The sequence below is a fragment of the Colletotrichum tamarilloi genome (genome assembly GCF_030869305.1).
Source record: "Colletotrichum tamarilloi strain Tom-12 chromosome Unknown Scaffold_8.1, whole genome shotgun sequence".
Taxonomy (NCBI): Eukaryota; Fungi; Ascomycota; class Sordariomycetes; order Glomerellales; family Glomerellaceae; genus Colletotrichum; species Colletotrichum tamarilloi.
Genome location: NW_026849391.1, coordinates 610150 through 629657, shown reverse-complemented (window position 1 = coordinate 629657; position 19508 = coordinate 610150). Strand labels below are relative to the sequence as shown.

General features: G+C 52.6%; 6 protein-coding genes across 6 annotated transcripts; 3 read left to right on the top strand and 3 right to left on the bottom strand.

The window, feature by feature from the left end:
- Positions 1-2880: 2880 nt before the first annotated feature.
- Positions 2881-5327, top strand: CTAM01_03549 (uncharacterized protein; the record flags this gene model as incomplete). Its single annotated transcript, XM_060519584.1, has 6 exons — positions 2881-3048; positions 3176-3649; positions 3704-4542; positions 4594-4789; positions 4843-5184; positions 5241-5327. 6 exons carry the CDS (start codon positions 2881-2883, stop codon positions 5325-5327), a joined length of 2106 nt encoding a protein of 701 aa, XP_060385790.1.
- A 910-nt stretch (positions 5328-6237) lies between these two features.
- CTAM01_03548 (uncharacterized protein) lies at positions 6238-6477 on the bottom strand (the record flags this gene model as incomplete). The annotated part of the gene is made up of 1 exon (XM_060519583.1): positions 6238-6477. The coding sequence occupies one exon, from the start codon at positions 6475-6477 to the stop codon at positions 6238-6240; it is 240 nt and encodes a 79-aa protein (XP_060385789.1).
- An 87-nt stretch (positions 6478-6564) lies between these two features.
- CTAM01_03547 (uncharacterized protein) lies at positions 6565-6804 on the bottom strand (the record flags this gene model as incomplete). The annotated part of the gene is made up of 1 exon (XM_060519582.1): positions 6565-6804. One exon carries the CDS (start codon positions 6802-6804, stop codon positions 6565-6567), a length of 240 nt encoding a protein of 79 aa, XP_060385788.1.
- Positions 6805-8428: 1624 nt separating this feature from the next.
- CTAM01_03546 (FGGY-family pentulose kinase) lies at positions 8429-10574 on the top strand (the record flags this gene model as incomplete). Its single annotated transcript, XM_060519581.1, has 5 exons — positions 8429-8433; positions 8541-8571; positions 8646-8771; positions 8859-9431; positions 9516-10574. 5 exons carry the CDS (start codon positions 8429-8431, stop codon positions 10572-10574), a joined length of 1794 nt encoding a protein of 597 aa, XP_060385787.1.
- A 914-nt stretch (positions 10575-11488) lies between these two features.
- Positions 11489-13904, top strand: CTAM01_03545 (VTC domain-containing protein; the record flags this gene model as incomplete). The annotated part of the gene is made up of 2 exons (XM_060519580.1): positions 11489-13732; positions 13812-13904. The coding sequence occupies 2 exons, from the start codon at positions 11489-11491 to the stop codon at positions 13902-13904; spliced, it is 2337 nt and encodes a 778-aa protein (XP_060385786.1).
- Positions 13905-15635: 1731 nt separating this feature from the next.
- On the bottom strand, positions 15636-19504 carry CTAM01_03544 (uncharacterized protein; the record flags this gene model as incomplete). The annotated part of the gene is made up of 8 exons (XM_060519579.1): positions 15636-16315; positions 16879-17291; positions 17371-17419; positions 17850-18309; positions 18624-18751; positions 18903-19095; positions 19161-19184; positions 19250-19504. The coding sequence occupies 8 exons, from the start codon at positions 19502-19504 to the stop codon at positions 15636-15638; spliced, it is 2202 nt and encodes a 733-aa protein (XP_060385785.1).
- Positions 19505-19508: the final 4 nt, after the last annotated feature.

Genomic DNA, 19508 nt, shown 5'->3' with positions numbered 1-19508 from the left:
CCGAGGTAGGGATGTCTATGGTATGGTAGACGGGGGAGGTTTGCTCAGGGTTACAAACAAAGTGAACAGTCGAGAGTGGAAGGGACATGGCAACTTCTCAGTTCTCGGGCGCGATGCCGGATTGATTGGATGACGGGCGACGAGACGTTGTTTCATGCGAGTTTAGCAAAGACAGCCGCCGGCCGAAATGCCAGGCACACATGTCCGCTGGGCGTACCCCTGCAGGCGCCATAAGTACCGATTCGCTGTGCAGAGTTGGGCTTCATGGGCCAATTCCAGTGTGAGCGGCAACGCAAGGTACCTGAACTTGCGTCCCACCCTGCGGCAGTGAAGACTTGAAGGCCGTAGGCCCGTAGCTGGCTCTTCCGAGTGCGATTTCGCAGCACGGGCGAGCCCCAAACCTCCGGTACGGAGTCCCCACCGTCATACCGATAGAGCATAAGTCTTTTATACTCCATGAAATCCGATTTTACCAGCGAACGCTCTGTATAATCACTGATATCCAATGTGATTCCGCCTTGTGATTCCACGCGAGTGAGTAATGTGCAACTAACCGCAGCTTGGATCTCCAAGCCTTGGTCGTTCGGCTATGTTTCTCTCCGATTATTGAAGAACATCCCGAGGCATATGCCCATTTTCAAGTAAAAGCTAAAGTAGATATGTCAGACCAGCTGAATAACAAATCCTCAGATCAACATTGTCTGGGAAAGCTGACCTCAGCCATCCTCAAAGACAGCGATTGGCTGCGATCATAGCTCTTCGTGCGTCCGTCTGAGGTAGGCGGCTGAAGGCTTTCCATTGCGCCATGATCACATACAAGCGGTATCGCCAGATGGTAATGAAACCTGATCGTGAAACCAAAAGACTGGACAAGAGGCGTGCATCTGCAGATTGCAGGGCGGCCGTGCCCCCGACAGCTTCCGGTGCATCGGACGGGGCCCGTATTCGATTTCCGAGTTATTTATGACGACTGTGGCCCGTCAAGAGGGTCGCTTGGGATTAAGCGCCCGTCCGCGTACCACCTCATTTCGTGATGCCGCCTGTAAGTGAGGTCGTAAGCGTGGTCTCCACCCTCTAGACCACATTTGAGAGTATCTTACGAGGACGACAATGTTTACGCGCGCCAAAAAAGAAGAAATTGCCGCCAGAATATAGAGCTATTCTAAATACAGGGCTCTGTTAAATTCCTGGTTCAACCATTTGAGCCGCATCCCGCGGCGTCTATCTGTCCGATTTAGCGGAACCCCCCAGCCGCCGGTCTTGTACGATGTGGCCACGGCCACATCACCGTGGCAGTGCTGGCGTCAAATGTCAATTCCCAGGGTATCAGCTTCGTGGATAGAAATCGGAAGTGCTGACAGTGCTCGCTCTTCATCCAGTACTACATTATACTTGCGCCAGAGTCTTCATGCTTGACCTTGCCTATTTTGCTCTAGGGTCCAACCCAGTGAAGGACGTAGTTTGCCTCAATTGCCAGCCTAATTGAGGAGAAGCCCTGTACCGAAATTCTTTGCGAGTTGCCGACTTGTAAAAGAAGGGCCCACTTCATATCTCCTGCCCCTCTGGCTATCAAGTCTATATCTCAAGTTTCTTGCTTCTAGTTCGACTGCAAGGGTTACTACACAGTTCGGGCAGGGCTCCCGGTGTGTGAAGAGAAGTATAAATGGAATCTTGGAGGCGTTCATTCACTGAACATCCTATGCTGTGATATTAGGCTCAGGCAGACCCATCGGTTGATTGAATAACCCAAGACCCGAGTTGCGTATTTGTATCTTAATAGCAAGTGTCCAGAGTAGATACCCCATACTTGTGTAGAGAAATTAGGTAACTGTACAGGACTTGGTCGATATACCGAGATCATTCTATCTTCATATCTCATTTCTTTTCCTAATTCTTGACAATTAGGCGATGATGTTATGGTAGGCGATTCACGTCTTCTAGGTCGATAGAAAGAATCTACACAACGACATAAGATACCTTGCCTTGCCTTTCTTACCTACCTTACCTTGTGGTAGGTACTGAGAGCTGGGAGGGATGGGTGAGCCGAGATGAGATAAGATAAGGAAAACACCGGATGAGGTCAGCGAACCTGTGCGACTCGCACCTTCCAGGTTCCTATTATTTCCCTGCTTGGTAGCCCAAGGCACGTGAGCTCAAGTGGGTCCGTCATTGCCTTTCACTGTCACTTCCTACCTACCTCCAGTAGCCTCACGACCCAACGTCAAATTCCTCTCCGCCAGACTTGCTGCAGATTGAGCAATCTTCCATCAAACACAACGACAACTCGCGACCGACATCGCCCCCGGCAAGGATCTGATCCGACTTGACCTTAAATCGGTCAAGGCTTTTCTTTTCATTGACTCGTTTCGCTGCGACCAAATCGTGACTACCCAACTGCCACTTCCACTCCCATTTTGCTCTTTGTCTTCGCCATTCTCGCGACGTTCTTCGTACGTTTGGCGACCGTCAATATCTACGAAGGTCCCATCGCATTCTTCAAGCGGACGCGAAAACCATCCACTGGATAATGTTGTGACGGTGTCCTTGCTCTCTGCTTGGATTTGGTTAGCTTTTGGTGGGAGGACTTGAGCAGAAAGAGGGTCTGGACGCGAGAATTGGAATCTGCAAATCGGCCCCTTCCACTTTAGGTTACCTGCGTCGTCTCTCCTTCCAAGCTGCAGACTGGTGCTCCTCCATAATAAGGGTGGTTTATTGTGCTTTCCATTGCATAGGGTGAAGGCGCTTGACTTCGAGGTCGATCTGAATCTTCCCCGCTGCCATTGCGTTCTCACTTTCCTGCAGATCTCGCTCGCCATCGCGTGCTCTTGACAGACAAACATTCATCATCAAGGATATCGCTACCCAGGAATAACCACAATCATGTCGTACGAGTCATCCGCCACAGAAGTCGCTGAGGACTATCGTCAAGCTCTTGAAGACTTGACTACCAATGTGCGATTCGAAATTAGCAATCTGACGATGATTGCAAGAGAGCAGACCGAGCATGCCCAAGTCATCTCTGAAGTCTTGCAGGACCATATCTTGAAGGTAGGCTCTATCCATCAGCTTTCCGGCAACGGCCCGCGTTGTCTGCCAAGTCCTTCTCAAGCGCAGCTTGGGAAGTCACGAGGCTCCCTTTCCCCAAAGTAACGATCCATGCTGACATGTTTGACAGGCGCCAGCGCACAAGAAGCTCCCAGCCCTCTACGTCCTCGATTCGATTGTCAAGAATGTCGGCACTCCGTACACATTATTCTTCGGAGCAAAGCTATACCAGACCTTTATGGAAGCATACGCGGCTGTTGATGGCCAGGTTCGCCGCAAGATGGATGAAATGCTCCGCACCTGGAAGGAGCCTGTTCCTGGATCTCTGGACAAGCGTCCAGTCTTTGCGTCAGAAGTGACGGCACCTATTGAGAGCGCCCTCATCAAGGCTCGCACATCCGCGCTTCAGGCTCAGCAAGGACGACCAGCAGGTCGCGGCCGACCAGCTGCTGCACCGTATCGCGAAACACCAACACCGCCGGGTATGCGACCTGGCTCGAACCAGCCGATGCCATACGGTCAACCTCCACCCATGCCACAAGCGAATGGCAACCGACCTCCGAGTGCGCCGCTTCCACACCATCCGCAGATGGCTCCTTATGCCGTACGTCCATTCTACCATTTAGCACTTGATATCACACACTGACAGACCTTACAGCCTCCTCCGCCATCATACAGTGCTCAACCTTCGGCAGCTCCTGGTCCCTACCAACCCCCTCCGCAGGTGCCATACGGAGCCGGACTCTCAGGACCTCAGGCTGCTGGGATAAACAAAGACTCTCTGGGTCAAGATATCCAGAAGTTGATCGATGCGTCGAAGTTGGAGTTTGCACAGAACCCCCATGATCATAGTATTCAACAAAGACTCAAGGCGTTGTTGGATGTGCAGAGCTTGCTTCAACATCAGAACTTGCCCCAGGACCAGTTGGTCCTCATTAAGAATCAAGTAGCCGATCTTGCCGTAAAAGTGAGGCCGTTCTCGGCCCAGAGCTCAACCCCTACTGCTACAACTGTCCCTCATCATCCACCGCCGCCACCTGCGGCGCCTGTAGTACCATCTGGCCTGCCTCCGCAGCAAGCTGGAGTGACGCTTGATGCCCTCTTGGGCCAAGGAGCTCTTGCTGCTCTGTTGTCACGGCAGTCAGCCACGCCGCAGCTTTCAACGCCGCCGCCCCCTCCTCATGCCAGCATGGCGATCCGGTCTCCTCCCCCACAGAGGGCCGAGCCGCAAAGACAGCCCAGTGCGCCGCCGGCAACAGATCCTATGGCGTTGCTGGCCGGCTTACGGCAAGCCGGAATCCTTCGGGGAGCAGCTCCAAGCGCAACACCGACGCCAGCAGCCCCAGCACCAGTGCCCCCTCCAGGGATGCCTATGATGCCTCCCGGATTCTTGCCCCCTAACATTGCAAGCTTGCTGGCTTCCGGCCAGCTGCCGCCAATTCCTCCGCTTGGGGGTATGAGCGGCAACCAGCTTGATGCGGCGGCTTTGAAACAACAGTCAGTTTATCTCGGAATCTTACCGGAAGCACGAATGCTAATCCTTTCCAGATTCCAACCTCACTTAATCCCGTCTCTCTTTGAGCAGTTGGGTCCTCAATGCACCCAATGTGGTAGACGTTTCAAGACGGATGATGAAGGTAGGAAGAAGAAGATGGCGCATATGGATTGGCACTTCAAGGCACACCAACGACTCGCAGAAGCAGAGAAAAGAGGCCAGCACCGAAGCTGGTATGTCGATAACAATGTGAGTCACCATCAGCCCCTTATAAACCTTTGGAATAGCCTAACATCATACAGGACTGGGTCAAGTCCCGAGAGGCCATTGATGTCGACCACGTTGCGGCTGCGGACAAGTCTTCGTCTAGTCCTGGCCGAGGGAAGAAGGAGGTCAAGCCTCGATATATTCCTGTGCCAGATGCATCCAGCGGGATCAATAGCAAATGTCCTATCTGCCAAGAGAAATTTGAGAACAAGTGGCTTGAGACTGCTCAAGAATGGGTGTGGCTGGATACTACGTTGGTCGGCAATCGAGCATATCACTTTAGCTGTCATTCGGAAGCGACACAAGCACGCGAAAGCACACCAGTCTATACGAAGAGAGCGCCTGAGCCATCGCACGGCAAGAAGCGCAAAGCAGAGGTAAGCCGGGATGCAACTCTTTTCGCAGTGTCGGCAGGGACTAACCATGGTTTCAGGGTGACCAAAAACCGTTTCGCGGAAAGATGAAGAAGGACAAAGACAAAGATACCGTCAAATGGCCCAAGGCGGAACTTGACTACTGAGAGCTGAACAGTCGACACGCGGAAACTCTTCAAGACGCCTGCCAACATCATGCAAAGCACTCGGATATATCTGCAAAAGCTATCAACGGCATTTGCTGCATCTTCACCTGCAGGACGCCTCATCGACAATCATCACGCATTGCCGAGTCACGCCCATCAGCCTGTCATGGAGCATATTATCCTATGGCGGTGAGGCGACACAGTCGTGTATGCGACAGGATTGCCAACGCGCCCATGGAGGACACAAAAAAGCAATATTTAATGGGGTCCGGTCCAGCAAGCCAGCCGATCGTTGGGGATCGGCACGGACGGAACAACGGAAAGCGGACACAAAAGAAGTGTGGTGAGGCTCCGTTGTTCGGAGTTGCCGGGCAAAAGATCGGCAGACCATCTTCGATATCGCAGTTGGTTCACCTGCTTGGCAAGGCTAGGCCGCATCAGCAAAGACGGCGTGGTCATCAGCCCAGAACAGGGGAAGAAAGTCAGGCAAGACGAAAGCCGAACACACCGCAACACCGTACAGGTGACAGCGAAGCATCAGGGGCGGCCTGGTCGGGTGTTCACATGGCATGCAGAGATTTTTCTTTCTCGGTGTGCTATCGTGCTGCCGAAATATGGAGTTTATTAACAAACGAAATACCCAGTACGGCGGTGGTCATTATGCAGCCCTGACAGGTATGGTTAGGTAGCAAGCGGAATAGAGGAATGTTACCCTAAACAAATCTTGAGATTGTGGTGCATGGAAAAGGTGTTCCGCTTATGATTTCCCTTGTGTGAGTTTACTCCACAGTAGCTCTTGTGATCCATGTCCCGTGGGAGAGCAGCAGACACGTTCGTTTCCACACTCCCCACAGTCCACAGTCTTGACTCTGCGCTAGAGGGTGGCCTATCTGTCGCATCCCTGTCCAGCTTATGTCTGATTCGACAATTGCTTACAAGTTTTTGGGAGCATTCTGGTTTGAGAGTATTCCGGTGAATGTGGCGGGCTAGAGCTGATTCGGGCTACGTTTGGGAAATCCATGGTGAGGAAGAAAGTACACAAATTCTGAGGCGGGTTGTTGGGCAGTGATTGGGTCGCATGAAGACGGGAAAGATGGAGAAGAAAAAAAAGGAAGGGAGGAGGGGTGGGTGCGAAGGGTGGTTTGATCATTGATGGCGTTGGGTTTTTTCTTTTGGTTTCGGCACCGCAAAAGGATGAAGCGGCGGGCGAAGCGGGCGCGGGCGGGAAACGGTAGCCTTACGGTAGAGATGGTGTTGAGGAAGGCACGGCCGGGGGAGGATTCCTGTTGATTGCCACAAGGCCCCAGGGGAGCGGGGGGAACGAGTTGGGAGTTGGCCGGTGACCCGGGGGCGGGATGAGTGCCCCGGCCCACCGTTTTGGGGGGCTTGCCGGGCCTCGTGTCTTTTTTGGTTCGGGGGTAGGGTGGCACGGTGGCTGAGACAAAGGTGTTTCTCCTCTTTTCCCGTGGTTCGTCATCGTGTTTAAGATGACTCCATCGTACCGTTTATATAGACTCGTTAGGTTGAGAAAGGATTCGCCGGCGACGCTACCGGTTCTAGTCCCAACCACCATAGAGTTTGACAGGAGACAGTGGGATGTTACCTAGTTCTAGGCGACTATTAATACAGAGGGAGGGAAGCCTCACTGATGGCATCTTCAAGATCTCGAGATCACACGTAGTTGATCAATACTTGAAGTAATTCTATTCTCTTTTGTTGGAATTTTGGAATGGTGAATATGTCATAACGGGGACTGGTGGTTTTATGCGGGCAGCAAAGTCAGTCTTGCAGCCAAATTAGTCATGTCTAATCTGGGCTCTTTGTGTCACACATCAGGTGGGAGAAGTATCAGAACCAGAACGGTAGACGTCAGACGGTAGAAGATCAACAAAGCTGGTGTTGAGGTTTCCAAGCTGCCCAGTCCGGAGACTTTGGAAAACACGAGGCTTGCAGACCCTGTGGCTCTGGGAGTCTGGAATCGAGTGGTTGGGCTTCTGGAACCCTTTGGGCCATCTCCTTCCTCAGGGACCCTCCCGGCTTTTCCAACATCTTCCCCGAGCATCCATCCCATCACCTTCCTGCATGGTTGCATGGTTTGCTGCCAATCTGCCACTCTGCTTTTCCCCGCCAGCTCTGGACTGCTGCTTGAGGTTCCTAATATGGAACGAGATTGTCAGGTGGGCTTGGCCATCTTGTTTTCTACCAGTCCACACTATTACCTTACAGATAGTGTACCATGTCCCAAAAGGTCACCCTTGCCGCCCCCATGCAACCCCCAAGATTCTAATTCTTGATGGGCGCGGGGGGCCACTGGGGGGTGGTGCGGATGTCGGCTTACAGTGGATTTTTTGCCCCTCCACCCCTCCATGCCCTCGGTGTTGCCCCCGTCCCGAGGGTAGTCCCAGCTTGGAACCTCCCCGGGGGGAATACCTAGCGCTTGGAACTGCAGCTCTTACACCACAGGTGGCACGCGGATCCCAACCGGACATGCTTATGGCTTCTTTCCTTTTTGCTGTGTCATTTTTTTTTTTTTTGCCATCCGAGGGGCTGGTTGGCCCTGTCTTGCATCATGTACTGCCCATCTGGCAGCAAGTACCTGCAAGGCAGGGTAGCTCTTGTACGTACCTAACTGCTCTCACCTCACCTTTACCCCACTTGGAGGGGCAAAAGGGGTCCAGGTCCTACGCAGTAGGCGCAACACTAGCTACCGTACCTTACGGTGGAAGAACCGCCATCTACGCAGTAGTAAGGTAAGGTAAAGCAGGCAAGCACCAAGCTCCCGTCCCCTCCCTTTCGTCGCAGGAAGAAGGGACGAAAAAATAAGGGTGTGTGCCGATGATGGAGGTCTGGATTGAACCTGACCTTTTCCAGTGAATCAGACCGTCCCCCGTCCTGGTCGTATTGTGGTGCTCTTTTAAGGAAGAGCTCCCGTCGCCTTTTTTGTTGATCAACAAAACCGCCTTTGCCCAAGAAGCTCTACACTTTCACGCCTTGTCTGCCTTCCCTCCCTACTCCCTACCACAGACTGCCAAAGAAATCACACGATCTTCTCCTGCCCGCGAATAGGACCTTACTATTCGTAATCACCCTCGGTCTGCACAATGGAGTAAGTTCAAGCCACTGTTCCAGCCAGTTGCCTACCTGCCTGTGACCGAGCAATCGAGCTGGCCCAAAGCCTCACGATGTATCTAAGAGCTAACAGTCTACCTCTAGGGTCCAATCCACCGCACCTCCCCAACCTCTGGTAAGTTCGACCGGAACGGAGCTCCGTTCCTTGATTTTCAGAGACCAGACCATTGACTCGAAGTATTTTACCAGGACCACTACATCGGCATCGATGTCGGCACTGGTTCGGCCAGAGCTTGCATCATTGACGAGACTGGCGACATCAAGGGCCTTGCCAGCGAGCCCATCAAGCTGTGGCAGCCTGAGACCGGATATTATGTAAGTCACTTCAGAGCCTCGCCTTCTCTTCATCACTTTGGCGGTCAATCCCCCCGAAGAGTTGAGCTCAGCTGACCTTTCCGGAAGGAACAATCCACTTCAGATATTTGGGCATGCATCTGCCACTGCGTGAAGCAAGTCCTCGTCGAGTCCAAGGTCGACCCTGATATTATCAAGGGTATCGGTTTCGACGCAACTTGCTCCCTCGCCGTCTTCAGCCACGATACCGACGAGCCCGTCGCCGTCACCGGCCCCGATTTTGACAATGCCGATGGTAACGACCGCAACGTTATTCTCTGGCTGGACCACCGCCCCGTCGAGGAGACGGAGAAGATCAACGCCACGAAGCACAACCTGCTCAAGTACGTTGGCGGAACCATGAGCATCGAGATGGAAATTCCCAAGGTCCTGTGGCTCAAGAACAACATGCCCAAGGAGCTCTTTGACCGCTGCAAGTTCTACGACCTTGCTGATGCGCTCACGCACATGGCCACTGGCAACGAGACGCGGAGTTTCTGCAGCACCGTCTGCAAGCAGGGCTACGTTCCTGTCGGTGTTGACGGCAGTGTCAAGGGCTGGCAGGATGACTTTCTGGCGACAATTGGGCTCGAAGACCTTGTTGAGGACGACTTCAAGCGTATGGGTGGTGTCAACGGGGTGGTGAGCCTTTTTCATTTGAACCCTCCTCCTCTGTTGCTTCAGCGTCGAGACAAAAGTGCAATTGACTGACTTGGGTTTTCACAGAACGGAAAATACCAGAGCGCTGGCGAGCTCGTGGGTGGTCTTTGCAAGAAGGCCGCGGCAGAGCTCGGCCTTCCCGAGGGTATCGCCGTTGGTGGTGGCGTTATTGACGCCTACGCCGGCTGGATTGGTACTGTCGGCGCCAAGGTCGAACTTCCGCCAGGCCATCTCGAGGCGGACCAGCCCAAGAACGACCTTTCCCAAGCCTTCCACAGACTCGCGGCGGTTGCCGGTACATCGACGTGCCACTTGGCCATGTCCAGAGAGGCAGTGTTCGTGCCTGGCGTTTGGGGCCCATACCGAGACGTCTTGCTTCCTGAGTTCTGGATGGCCGAAGGTGGCCAGTCTGCCACCGGCGAGCTCCTTCGACACATTCTCGAAATCCACCCTGCCTTTATCGAAACGAACGCGCTTGCCACGGCCGAGTCGAAGAACATTTACGAGTTCCTGAACTCCCACTTGGAATACATGCGTGAGAAGAGCGGTGCCCCGTCAATCTCATACCTGGGCCGTCACTTCTTCCTATACGGTGACCTGTGGGGTAACAGATCACCAGTCGCAGACCCGAACATGAAGGGTGCCGTGGTTGGCTTGAGCAGCGACAAGACCACGGACAACCTGGCGTTGTGGTACTACGGCACGATGGAGTTCATCGCCATGCAGACTCGACAGATTGTTGAGGCGATGAACACGTCCGGACACGAGCTTAACACGATCTTCATGTCCGGCAGTCAGTGCCAGAACCCACTGTTAATGGACTTGATGGCTACCATCTGCGACATGCCTGTCTTGGTACCCAAGTACACCAACGCGGCCGTTGTTCACGGTGCTGCCATGCTGGGCGCCAAAGCGGCGACCGCGACTGAGGATGGCACAACGGAGAACCTGTGGTCCATCATGGACCGTATGAGCAAGCCTGGCCGCCTCGTGAAGCCAGGCACACTCAAGGGCGAGAAGTTCTTGTTCGATGCCAAGTACAAGGTGTTCCTGGATCAATGCAAGACGCAACAGGAGTACCGGAAGCAGGTTGATGCTGCCCTCGACCAGTGGCTCAACAACTGAAGTGTTTTGGGAATGGGTTTTGTGGTGTGAAACGATTAGACGACCTCGGGAATTGGGTGAAGGGGCATTTACGGCCTGCAGTAACGGAACTTGAATTTTAACTGGAAGGGCTGTAACAGGAGTTGAAAGGATAATGAGAATAGCCATTCTTTCATGAGTAAAAACGAAATAGTTTATACGATGATTTCACATTCTGCAATACCCCATGTCATAAAGTGATTTAAATCGGAGTATTCCTGCCGATGCGGCCATATGCGAGGTAATAATTCGCATACCTTCGGCATCAATCGATGGCGCCCCACCGGATGGGTTTCGTAGCTGCAAAGCTGCATCTGTAGCGAACACACGTGCCTCTGAGTGTAGCTGTTGATAGGACAATGGCTGCGGCGCTACGTAACGGGACTGTGGAACTTTGCGGTGCTGGGACGGGAGAGTGGTGGGGCCGCGCGAGCAACACAGGCCAAGCTTCGCCTTCTTGCAGGTGCCAAACCCCATCGTCTTCAACTGTCACCCACGACCTTACCTCTTTTTCTCTGGTTAGACTGGCGATTATTCCCACTTCTGCGCTTGCACTAGACGACAGGAATTCGCCTGACGGGAAGAGCAGGAAGAATTAGGACCGAAGCAAGGAAGAAAAAGACGAGGGTTTCGTTCGATATCCCCTGTCGCGCGCCAGCCACATCAACCAGCGTTACCTCGTTACACCCGAACTCGAAGCTTGTTTTTTTCCTAGTCACGACCTACCCCTTCGACCAACTCGATCGAGATTTTTCACGACCAGACTTCCCAGCTCACACCTCTGTCATCCTTGGGGATCAAAAGCATCCTCGACTTCCGATATCCCGTATCGAAGCGACTGAAGCGACACTCCTGTCTATCCCAACCTCGATCCCTATCTATCACCAACCGTCGCGATGCGCTTTGGGAAGACACTGCGGTTGGCCGTGTACGCGCCATGGAAGGACAAGTACATCGACTACGCGAAGCTCAAGTCGCTTCTGCGGGAAGACAAGTACGATGACGAAGATGTTGCGTGGACAGAGGACGACGAGAACCGCTTCTGCGACGAGATTTTCAACGGTCAACTCGAGAAGGTCGCCGCGTTTCAGGAGCAGACCTTCAAGGCTCTGAAAGACCGAGTCGAAGCCGCGTTTGAGAAGCTCAAGGAATTGGCACCGCCGACTAGTGAGGAGGATGAAGGGGCGGAGAACGACCAGGTCAAGAAGCCCGACGCTGCGACGGCGCAGAAGCTGAAGGACATTGAGACGGAGCTCGACAAGATCACGACCGAAATCTCGGAGCTGAAGAAGTACAGCAACATCAACTACACTGGTTTCCTCAAGATCGTCAAGAAACATGACCGCAAGAGGGGCGATAGATACAAGGTGCGACCGATGATGCAGCTGAGCCTGGCGAAACGGCCCTTCAACTCGGAGCAAGGCTACTCGCCCTTGCTCAACAAGCTGTCCATCATGTACTATGCTATTCGGCAGCAGCTGGACGACGGCGCCGGCGATGCGCAGCCACTGGATCTCGAGAGCCAAGGAGAGACGCGGCACGGCGAGCGGTACACCGCCCACAAGTTCTGGGTCCACCCGGATAACCTACTGGAGGTCAAGACGTATATTATGAGACGTCTTCCGGCCCTTGTCTACAGCGAGCAGTCTGCTAAGGAGCTGGATGGGAGCAATGACCCGACCATCACGTCGCTTTATTTTGATAACTCAAAGTTCGATTTGTACGGGAAGAAGGTGGAGCGCAAGGCGGAAGCGTCCTCGCTCCGCGTACGCTGGTATGGCCAGTTGAGTGCGAAGCCTGAGTTGTTCCTCGAACAGAAGATTGTTGGAGAACAAGGATCCAGCGAGGAGCGAAAGTTTCCCATTAAGGACAAGTATATCAAGCCCTTCATCGACGGCACCTACAAGATGGAGAAGACGGTGGAGAAGATGGAGCGTCAGGGCCAGCAGGCAGAGGTGGTTGAGAATTTCAAGAGCACCGTCGAGTCTCTTCAGGGCTTCATGCAAGAGAACAAGCTACAGCCCGTCTTGCGCGCAAACTATGTTCGCACCGCTTTCCAGAAGCCCGCGGACGACCGCGTGCGTATCTCCATCGACACAGAGGTAGCCTTCATCCGGGAGGACACGCTGGACAGAGATAGGCCGTGCCGCGACCCAGCAGAATGGCACCGTCTCGATATTGACGGTCGAAACCTGACGTACCCGTTCAAGGATATCAACCAGAGCGAGGTCTCCCGTTTCCCCTACGCCATTCTGGAGATCAAGCTGAAAGAGGACCCCAACCGTAAGCGCCCTGCGTGGATCACGGACCTGATGGCATCCCACCTGGTGCACCCCACGCCTCGCTTCTCCAAGTTTGTCCACGGCATTGCCTCCTTGTTTGAGGACTTTGTCAACAACCTGCCCTTCTGGTTGAGCGATCTGGAGGCGGACATCCGCAAGGACCCGCAGGTGGCTTTCGAGGCCGAGGAGCAGCGCAAGGCGCAGAGAGCCGAGGACGAGCAGGCCGTCGGCAGCTTTTTGGGCAATAAGGTGAGCTCGTATAAGATATCCAAGAGTTCGCCGGCCGGCCAGTCGTACCTCGCCAACAGAATGGCCGCCGAGAGCTCGCGCTCCCAGTCGAGACCCGTCAACGACGAGTCACAGCAGTCGTCGAGCCGCCAGAACGGCGAGGGCTCCAACGGCCAGCAGAGGAGTTACGGCACGCTCTCGTCCGTGCTCCCCGGCTTCTCTCTGTCCAAGTACTCGCAGGCGCGGAGGGCGCAAAAGAACCAGCAGCAGCTGCCCGAGGGCGTCGTGGAGCCGACCGAGTGGATCAAGAACTCGGGCGAGCTCAAGATTGAGCCCAAGGTGTGGCTGGCCAACGAGCGCACGTTCCTCAAGTGGCAGCACATCTGCATCCTGCTCGGCGCGCTCGCAGTGTCGCTCTACACGGCCGCCGGGGAGAATTTCCTGGCCGAGGTCATGGGCATCGTGTACATCTGCATCGCCGTGTTTGCGGGTATCTGGGGCTACGGTATGATGAGGCTGCGGAGGAAGATGATTATCGGCCGCAGCGGCAAGGATTTCGATAACCTTGTCGGGCCGTTGATTATCAGCATCGCGTTGATGGCTGCGCTGGTGATCAACTTTGTGCTTGCTGTAAGTTCCTCTCTCACCTTCCGTTAGGACTCATGCCAGTGAGATTTCGTGAGCCAAGATACTGACTTGGGGTTTCTAGTACCGCGCCGCTATCGAGAGGATGGAGGCAGCCAAGGGGGTCCTCAACGGCGGTAATGCCACTGGAGAGCCCATCCGACAAGAGCTCATCTAAAGGGGGATGGGGTTTGTGAAGTAAAGTGTGGGGGCAAAAGCGTTGACTGATGGAGCATCTCATGAGATGCTCACTGTTTTCTTTGTAAGCTGTAGTTTGTTTGCGTTTGCATGGTTTGGTTGGTGTGCTGCATTTGGATCGGTGCTCTTTCCTTTTTACTTGGTATTGGTTATGATACCTGTCGACGTTAAGGTAGAAGAAGCGGTGTTGTATGAGATAGATATGGTGCGATAATCGATATTCTGTGTGTATGTTTGTGTCTGTTGTGACTTTTGCGTGGAGTGATGTGAGATGAGATGGAGGGAAGAGAGAAGAGGAAGAGAGAAGAGAGGCTGGTTGTCTTCCCGATGTCGGGCTGTTGTATAGGTTCCGTGTTAGCTCGCGCTTAGAAAGGCTTCCGTCTCGTGTAAGTTCAAGTGAGAGATTCGAAGGCAATGTTTCGAGTTGCGATGCCACACGGAAGCTGCCTTGACTATGCCAGCCAGCTAACTGCTTAGATATCTTAGTGTGTGACATCAGGTACCAGGAAGGGGTTGTATTTGGAGGAAGTATAATGACATGATTTTTCCGGGCTGTGAGATGTCTCCGACGATGCCTATGAAAGCCAGAGACGGAGTCACCACATCTTTCAATCCTCTCATCATTCTCACGCTGCCAGGAGCTTTTTGCTCCGTATTGAGTGCCCGCGCCTTCGCCATGATACCGCACATCCGGCCTCAGTGCCATCATGCTTTTTCAGACACTGACTCTCGCGATACCTGAGGCCACCAATAGCAACGTACAGCAGCGGAGCATCACAAGTTCGTAGGCGAGAGCTCATCGAATACTGCTGTCCGCGTGCTCATTAGCAACGGATTACTAGTGTTTATTCCTAAACAACCCAAATATTTTGACAGCCTCCCTTCTATAGAATGGATTTTGGCCTGGTAAGAGATATCAATCAAGATCAGCCTCGAGCTGGAAAGGACCGTATCCTTGCAGGAATGGTTCTGCGCGGCACACTCTACACAACGCACGCCAGATCCTAGAAAAGTGTTGGTGGGATCTTGCGCGGGACCTCATAAGTTGTAGCCTTCCCGCCATACCGGCAAGAGCAGCCAACGGTACGCCCACATTAGTTTCTAGTCGTCCGTGGAAGCTTATTCAGAAGGGCGGAATACTCGTGGGGTGGAGAGGAGTGGTGAGCAGGATAAGTCTTATATTGATATTGTCCATCTCTTACTAGGAGTTCATACATGATTCGGGGCCTGCAATACAACTATAACATAACATAGGAATTGCCAGATCAACCTCAAGGTTGAGGTCTCTGAACTGCAAAAGGATTTCAGAATTTCTACAACATTCGTACCCTTCGGACCTCAAGGCCCTCTAGGGCTTCTCTATCTTATGTTTCAAGCACGTTCGATGATAAGAAGAAAAGCTCCCTCTGGTGCCTCTTTGCCATTGCAGCCGTTCTATACTTGTCTCGACACACCCATCCATCCATATCTCGCCCCAAACGCCGCGCCCAGCTAGCCCTCGCTCCGCGCCAACGACCCAGTTGATCAGGCTACCTAGGAGAGTACCCGCTGCCTCACCGTACAAAGATCTTCGGCGTTGATAGCCGGAAGGGTGGTGTATTCTCGCGGAGGAGACCGCCAAGGCATATGTCGCGCTTGTGGCGTCGGCAGAGGGAAAATCGTTGCTCGTTCCATATTATCCTGTTCTATCGCTTGCTCCATGACAAATTCTTTAAAAACGAAAATGGTCGGCTATGCTGTCTTGGTTCATCGGAGCAGTAAGGTGCTCCAAGTAGTCGCTTGGGAGGTCCGCAAAGCGAGGGTCTCGGTAGGAAGGGTTTTCATCGTCGCGTGGCGTCACTTGAAATGGAGGATCCTGATTAGGAAACATGTTGAGAGGCATGCCATTCTGCTGCAATTGCGGCGGGCGCTGCTGCAGTTGTCGTTGCCGGTGCTGTTCCTGTTCCTGTTGCATACGTGTCGAGAACTCCTCAGCCTGGATCCTCTCAAGCTGCTGTTGTATCTGGGGCTGAATGGGATGTATTTCAAGCCACTGCCAAATGTCTTTCCACTTCCGAACTTCGGGAGGGGCATTAAATTGAGCTCTGAATGTAAGAATAAGGGTTTCCTTAAGTTCCATATCATCCATCAGTCCCTGGTGAGCAGGTTTCGCGGGAGCAGCCCGGCTTCCTACTCCTGGCAGTATTTGCTGCTGCTGCGCAGCGTCCTGCACCTGTTGGCTGATTGGATCCCCCAACTGCGGCTTGGACAGGAACCCTCCCTCCATCTCAGGCAGCTGCATCGCCTGGGGTGCCTGCTGGACTGCAGCGGGCGTTGACGCAGACGATGGGGAAGGCGCGGATGCTACTGAGCTTTTGTAGTCCGATGTTTCTTGAGGACTCTGCTGAGAAACTGTGGTTAGTATAGGAGCTTGATTGCTTGCACCATACTGTATTTCTTGGCGACTTTGCTTGGCATTTGTTGACGACGTCGCAGGCGCTTGACTCTCCTGGCCCAGTCTCCGAAAAATCTGCTGAGGAATCGATGGTGATGGGGGTGAGGGATGGCATCTTCCCTGGTGGTATTTGAGTTGCCTTAGAGAGGTAAACCCAACATCATTGTAGAAGCAGTCTTGTTCGAAGCATCGCAGTTTCTCTTGGTGGCTCGTTGAGTGATCTTTCAGTTGTGAGACTGAGGAGCATCCGATTACAGCTTTGTCGCATCCATAAATGGGACACACGAATGCGGACGGGCCGTATTCTTCTTTATATGCGATAAAATCCTGAGCTGAAAGCCCCGGACAATTGGCCTCTCTTAATAGGTCGACAACATAAGTGTGATACTTTGTTCTGACGGACGATAGTAATGTTGTATCCCCGGGAGAGGGCATATTCTCTGCACAATTAGAATCATCAATTAGCATATCTGCGTTATGTCAAAGGTAGTAACACAGAAGAATCAAATTGTACACGTACCAACCGACTCCTTTGTTGCTTTGCGGAGTTCGAGGGCTTCCTGAATTAGTGCTCTCGTTGAGGGGAGGCTTTCGAACCAATGCAAACGAGAATCGGGGCTTTCCGCATTGGAGGTTCGCGTGGACTCTTCTCCCACCAGGTCGATCCAATTTCTAGCAAGCGCCTTGAGTTGTCCTTGTATTCTCGAAGAATCGGGTGTGCAGAACCCTTGACTGAGCTCAAGGTACTCCAGTAGGTGCTCAATCCAGTATTCATCAGCGTAGGGAAGGAGTCCGTAGAAACCCTGTGCAACACAATAAAGATGCTGCTGGAGTTCCAAGGCTTCGTCGGCCAGAGCCGAGCTCTGTGTCAACTGCGCAATACAGGCAGTTGTGATATCTCGGCAAGAATCTTCCTTGTTGATGAACGGCCCACTGGATTGGGCTTGGAGAAATCTCGCATGAGACGTCAACCAATCTGAGGGTGTGGAAGCAGGTTACTTGGGACACTTACTTGGGTACTGTGGCGTGGATGAATACCATGGTTGCACCCGGACCGTCCTCTATGAATGGTTTGCAAAGATCCAAAACGTTCGGAAACGGTTTCGTTCTCTCATTGATTATGGTCGAATCGGCATGGAGCACTCGACCGAGTCGTAGTTCAAATTTCCTCATCGGCTGGCCGCCCTTCGAAAACACCATCCAGCCAAATATTCGTCGTAACTTCGACACATCTGTTACCTGACAACGGCTCATGATACTTGTGAGAATCTTCGAGTACCTGGTTATAATCAGCTACGATACGAAAGATCGGGGAGAGTATAGAGATTACGCCTCTTCAAGGTCTTTGGGAAAGGCCTCGGCGCTCGATATAAGCTCTTGAATATTGTCAGTTGTCTCCAACACCTGTAATATTAGGTGAACCCATAGGAACATTCCTACGCTTCCGTCAGCCCTTCCAATTCTTTTCGTGTTAAAAGGGAATCCCCATACCTTCTGCTCTTTTGAGGATTGTTTCCCGAATTTCAGTGAACACCGATTCGGGGACTCGACCATCTAGCCCTTCATTGATGGCTTCCAGGCGGCTTGAGACAATCAAGCCAATATCCTTACAAACAGACGCAGACTGCTTCCCAACTATCAGTGTTGGTCTGCCCTTCAGTTTCCTCGCTATGCTCGGTATATCCTGGCTAGATATGAGCAACCTGAAGTTTCCCTGCGTCTCTGCCAGCTTTGCCAGGGTCTTGATCAGTTCTCCATGTTCCGATGACCCAATCTCATCGATTCCATCGATGATCAGGCGCAAGTCTTCGAAGAACCCAAAAAGTTTTGGGACAAACTCTTTGAGAAATGATGTTGAAGGTGTTTTTCCAGAAACGACACACTCTTTGTACATGGACGATGCCGTCTCCGGAACAAGGTCTAGGATCTGGGCACATATGCTCCGTAAGACCTGTACGGTTACCCCGTAACCTGTAGTATGAAAATCGCAGAAGAAGAATAAGCAATTCCAGTTGGGGCTTGATCTGAGGAAATAGATGAGTTACGAACACAGGACAGATTTGCCTTCTAATATCAGTCGATATCTCTGAATTGAACTGGACGCAGCTTACCAGAACCGGGCTTTCCATGAAGCCACAAGACCGGCTTTCCTCTACCTTTCTGGAGCCATGATCGAACTTGGGGTGACCCAGTCAACCATTGAGATGTTCCATCGAGACAACGGTTGTGAAGGCGTTCGAGCTTTTCTTCGTTTCTGTCGCTCACTTGAAGCCACTTGTTGACAGCTTCGCGCTGGTGGATCTCTTCTTTCTTTTCTCGGTCTTGAGCCTCCTCCAAAAGCTTTTGCCGCAATTCTCTAGCTTGAACTATCTCATAGGAAGCTGCCTCCCTATCTATGAGTTCGCTGGTTTTGGCGATGCTGTCAAGTAATGAATCATACCGATGCTGGAATCGACCCCAACAGGTCGAGAAGAGCATTGCCCACCCTAAAAAGCCAATGAGCATGAATTGCGAAAGTGGCACTTTTATTCAAGAAAAACTTACCCGGCTTCTGTACCAGACGGTAAGCATGGCAGTGAAAGTCGATAATGTCCTCGTAAATGTGGCCCAGCAGTTGCTGGAAGTCGTGGCTGTCTGGGAACGCATTGCCGTACCGAGAGAAACGCGGAAGTGAGGCCCCAATCCGACTATAAGCAGAGAGAATCTCATCCAATGCATGCGTGTGGTCTTGAGATATCTAAGCGAACCGGCACTCTTAGTATTACAAGACCCTAATCAAGCGGTAGATGCGAGTCAACTCACTTGGAGAATGAGCTTGAGAGGTGCCTAGATAGATGATATTGATGATCAGATCGTCCCTCTTGGAAGTTTTTCTCAGTGGAGGAACTCACCCATATGTAAGGCAGGAACGGAACGCCATTAGATAGGACGTCGATGGGTTTTGTCAAACGATCAGCTGCGTCGAGAAAAGGTACGAGCCGTTCGAAGTTTCGTAACTTTTGACGGGAGGCGAGATAGCGCTCCATTTGAGTGATAGCCTCGCGAACATCTTCCACACTCTTGACATTTTCCACTCGCCGCGTCTCTTCGTCCGACAAGTGTGACCGGAAGCGCTCACATGCTCTTTGGAGCTGCAGAAGAGCCATGTTG